Source organism: Aegilops tauschii, chromosome 1 (assembly GCF_002575655.3).
Source record: "Aegilops tauschii subsp. strangulata cultivar AL8/78 chromosome 1, Aet v6.0, whole genome shotgun sequence".
NCBI classification, from domain to species: Eukaryota; Viridiplantae; Streptophyta; class Magnoliopsida; order Poales; family Poaceae; genus Aegilops; species Aegilops tauschii.
The window spans coordinates 290,491,619-290,495,561 of NC_053035.3; the positions used below are offsets into that span (position 1 = coordinate 290,491,619).

At 47.0% G+C, this 3,943-nt stretch overlaps 1 protein-coding gene across 1 annotated transcript; it reads right to left on the bottom strand.

Moving 5' to 3' along the window:
* Positions 1–1,733: 1,733 nt before the first annotated feature.
* LOC109749456 (uncharacterized) lies at positions 1,734–2,795 on the bottom strand. The gene has a single exon (XM_020308417.1). The coding sequence runs from the start codon at positions 2,793–2,795 to the stop codon at positions 1,734–1,736; it is 1,062 nt and encodes a 353-aa protein (XP_020164006.1).
* Between the last annotated feature and the right edge of the window lie 1,148 nt (positions 2,796–3,943).

Sequence of the window (3,943 nt, forward strand, 5' to 3'; positions counted from 1 at the left end):
TGGACCAGTGCTTGGGTGCTATTCTTACTTGAACAAACCTCCCACTTATGATTAACCCCCTCGCAAGCATCCGCAACTACGAGAAAAGTATTAAGATAAAATCTAACCATAACATTAAACATATGGATCCAAATCAGCCCCTTATGAAATAGCACATAAACTAGGGTTTAAGCTTCTGTCACTCTAGCAACCCATCATCTAATAACTACTCCACAATGCAGTCCCTTATGCCCAAAGATGGTGAAGTGTCATGTAGTCGACGTTCACATAACACCACTAAGGGAATCACAACATTCATATCATCAAAATATCAAACACATATCAAATTCACATGATTACTTGCAACATGACTTCTCCCGTGACCTTAAGAAAAAGTTAACTACTCACAAATGATATTCATGCTCAAGATCAGAGGGGTATTAAATAGCATAATGGATCTGAACATATAATCTTCCACTAAATAAACCATATAGTAAACAACTACAAGATGTAATCAACACTGCTAGTCACCCACAGGTACAAATCTGAGGTTTCGGTACAAACATTGAACACAAGAGATGAACTAGGGTTTGAGATGAGATGGTGATGTTGAAGATGTTGATGGAGATTGGCCTCCCAAACATGAGAGAGTTGTTGTTGATGACGATGGCTTCGATTTCCCCCTCCGGGAGGGAAGTTCCCCTGGCGGAATCGCTCCACCGGAGGGCAAAAGTGCTCCTGCCCAAGTTCCGCCTTGAGACAGCGGCGCTCCGTCCCGAAAGTCCTCTCCTTATTTTTTTCTAGGTAAAAAGACCGTATATACTAGAAGATGGGCACCGGAGGTGGGTTGGGCTGCCCACCACCCACCAGGGCGCGCCTAGGGGGGGGGGGGCTGGCGCGCCCTGGTGTCTTGTGGGCATCAGGCAACCCCCTTTCGTAGTTATTTGCTGCAATATTTATTATATATTCCAAAATAATTCTCCATAAAATTTCAGCTCATTTGGAGATGTGCATAATAGCTATCTCTGACATAGCTTTTTCAGGTCCAGAATTCCAGCTGCCGGTATTCTCCCTTTTTGTCTAAACCTTGCATATTATGAGAGAAAGAAGGCATTAGAATTACTCCATAAAGCATTATTATGCATAAAAACATTATAAATAATAGTAGGAAAACATGATGCAAAATGGACGTATCATAGAGCCCCTATACTTGTGGGTCATCAATGAACCGTTCGTCGGCTCCCTGAGCTTGAAAAGTTCAAGCTAAGCAATCGGCGTCCATATCCTTAGGGCATCTCCAACGGCAACCCACAAATTTCCTCCCGCCTCCATCCGCGGATAGGGGGGACCAGGTCGCGGACACGGATGCGGGAGGACGCCATCCAACCATAGCCGCATACATCCGTCCTTCCAGTTTTTTTCCTAGTCCGCACAATCAAAAAGTCGCATGCAAAGGGTACATACGTTCAAATAGCCGCATGCCGCACTAGTTCAAATTTTAAAAATTTCAAATATTACATCCCAACATTCTTGTCCCCTTTCATTACCCACTGATGCTCAATTAGATCTTCCTTCGGCTGCTCCTGAGTTGGCCGATGCCGGATTTGTTGATGCCTTTGAATAAACTCCTCAAATGTGGCCGGATTCTGGTCCGGAAGTTGGATAGGATCATCCATGTACTCAAATTCGAGCTACGGCAGCATCGTCATCCTCATCCTCGATGATCATGTTGTGCATGATCACATAACATGTCATCACCTCCCACAAGGTTTCTGGATCCCATTGTTTAGCAGGTCCACGAACAATTGCAAAACAGGTCTGCAAAACTCCAAATGCCCTCCCGACATCCTTTCTAGCTGCTTCTTATGTTTCGGAAAAGTGAGCCTTTTTCTGGCCAACTGGGTTTGAGATGTGCTGAGAAAGGTAGCCCATGGAGGATAGATATCGTCAACCAGATAGTAGCCCATGTTGTACTCATGCCCATTGATAGTATAGTGGCAAGCTTTTCCTTCAGTCAGCCTCGCAAACAATGGCGATCGTTGCATCACATTGATGTCATTGTGAGACCCGGGCATGCCAAAGAAAGCGTGCCAAATCCAAAGATCTTGTGATGCAACTGCTTCAAGAATGATGGTGGGCTTCTTAACATGACCCTGATATTGCCCTTGTAAAGCCTTCGGGTAGTTCTTCCATTTCCAATGCATGCAGTCAAGAGATCCAAGCAAACCTGGCCGCCCTCTTGCTTCTGAGATTGCCAGGAGCCTCTCCCTGTCTACCAGAGTTGGTTCTCTTAGGTACTGAGGTCCAAACACCTCGACCACGGCAGTTGCAAACCTGACCATGGCATCTCCGCATGTGCTCTCACACATCCGTAGGTACTCGTCCCACGAATCAGCGAACGTGCCATATGCAAGCATCCGGAGTGCGGTCGTGCACTTCTGGTAACCAGAGAAGCCAATCGTTCCCATGGCTTCCTTCTTTAGGATGAAGTAGTCATCGTAGGACTGGACGCCATGGTACAAACGATCGAAGACAGTCTTGAGCATCTGAAAACACCGGCGAAAATGGTCAGCGAATAGTGCATCAGGGGCAATGTAGTCGTCCATCAGTGTCAAATGCCCGTGCGCCCTGTTGCGGTTGAGCACTCGATGAACCTTGATCGAGTCCTTGAACTTGAGAACATGCTCCTCTGCACGCTCCGCGTCTTCAAGGACCACTTGCATCATCGCCGTCTCATCGGAGTACTCCTCCTTATTGGACGAGCTGTCGGGCGACTCAACATAATGCTCGTATATGTACTCCAAATCGAAATCCATTGCTAAAAAGTAGAAGGGACAATTGTTTTCAACCCCGGCGATTCATCGAACAGTTGCCGGGCACGATAGAGGATGGTACCTGGCAGGGCGGTCGGAGGACAGGGGTTGAACGGAGACGGAGGAGAAGCAGCGCGGAGCCCTGCTGGAGTGCCGGAGGTGACGGAGATGCAGATTTCCGGCAGGGGTGTGGCGTGGAGGCTGGGGTGGTGGAGCGGCGGCGACGACAAGAGAAAAAAGAAGGAAGGAGAGAAAATAGGGAGGATGGAGTCGCGGGGGTCCGGGAAGGGTTTTGGATGGGCCTCGGGTGTCAGATTCCTATCTTTCACGTGTCCGGACTCCCGCAAAGCTCCCCCACTTGTGTCTCCGTTTTGCGGGAGAAATCGCGTCCGGACCGCCCCGCGGACCAATACAGGCCCGCGTTGGATGGCTTCCGCGGCCTGGATGGACGTGGGCGGTTTGCGGGTCCGCCTTGAAGATGCCCTTAGTTTCATATGGTAGAATCTTAAGATGGGCCGGCCTGGTGGTCTGAATTAAATAAAGCAGATATAGGAATGTGAAGATTGAGTCTAATATATATAATCCATTTATAACCCCTAAAAGAATTCATTTATTTCCCTGAATGCCCAAAAAACCCTGAAAAAATGTATCAATCATTCACGATTACATCGATTGATAGGAGAATCGACAATTCCTTTCAGCAATTCTGCAGCTTATTTATTTACAGATACAGTGGGAAAATGATAACCAAGCGTCTACGTAATCAGCTAATAAAACTCTACTCTAATCAGCTTGACCGAGGACACACACGAGGGAACTAAAATGATCAAACAGAGGAACTAATCCTGACAAAGAAAAAAAAACCATGATGAAAGCCATGCATGGTTGGGATTTGGGAATTGCATCTACTGGTACTAGTATTTTTTGCTAACAAAAATAGAGTAATTAACCGGGAGATCTGGAGCTCAGCCAGCCTTGCATGCATGCATGCGTTGCGATCGTACGTCGACGGATTGTCCTGCATGCATACATGCACCGGCTAGGCCAGTCAATCCTTCACCTCTCTTGTCTCTGCACGTACGTTCCCCGAAATGAAGCAAGATGAGAAAACATGAAGAAAATAAAGAGAAACTAGCTCCAATTATTGCATG

What these genes read in the sequence shown, in the direction of transcription:
- LOC109749456 (XM_020308417.1), bottom strand. Translation starts at nt 2,795, where the DNA reads ATGGATTTCGATTTGGAGTACATATACGAGCATTATGTTGAGTCGCCC.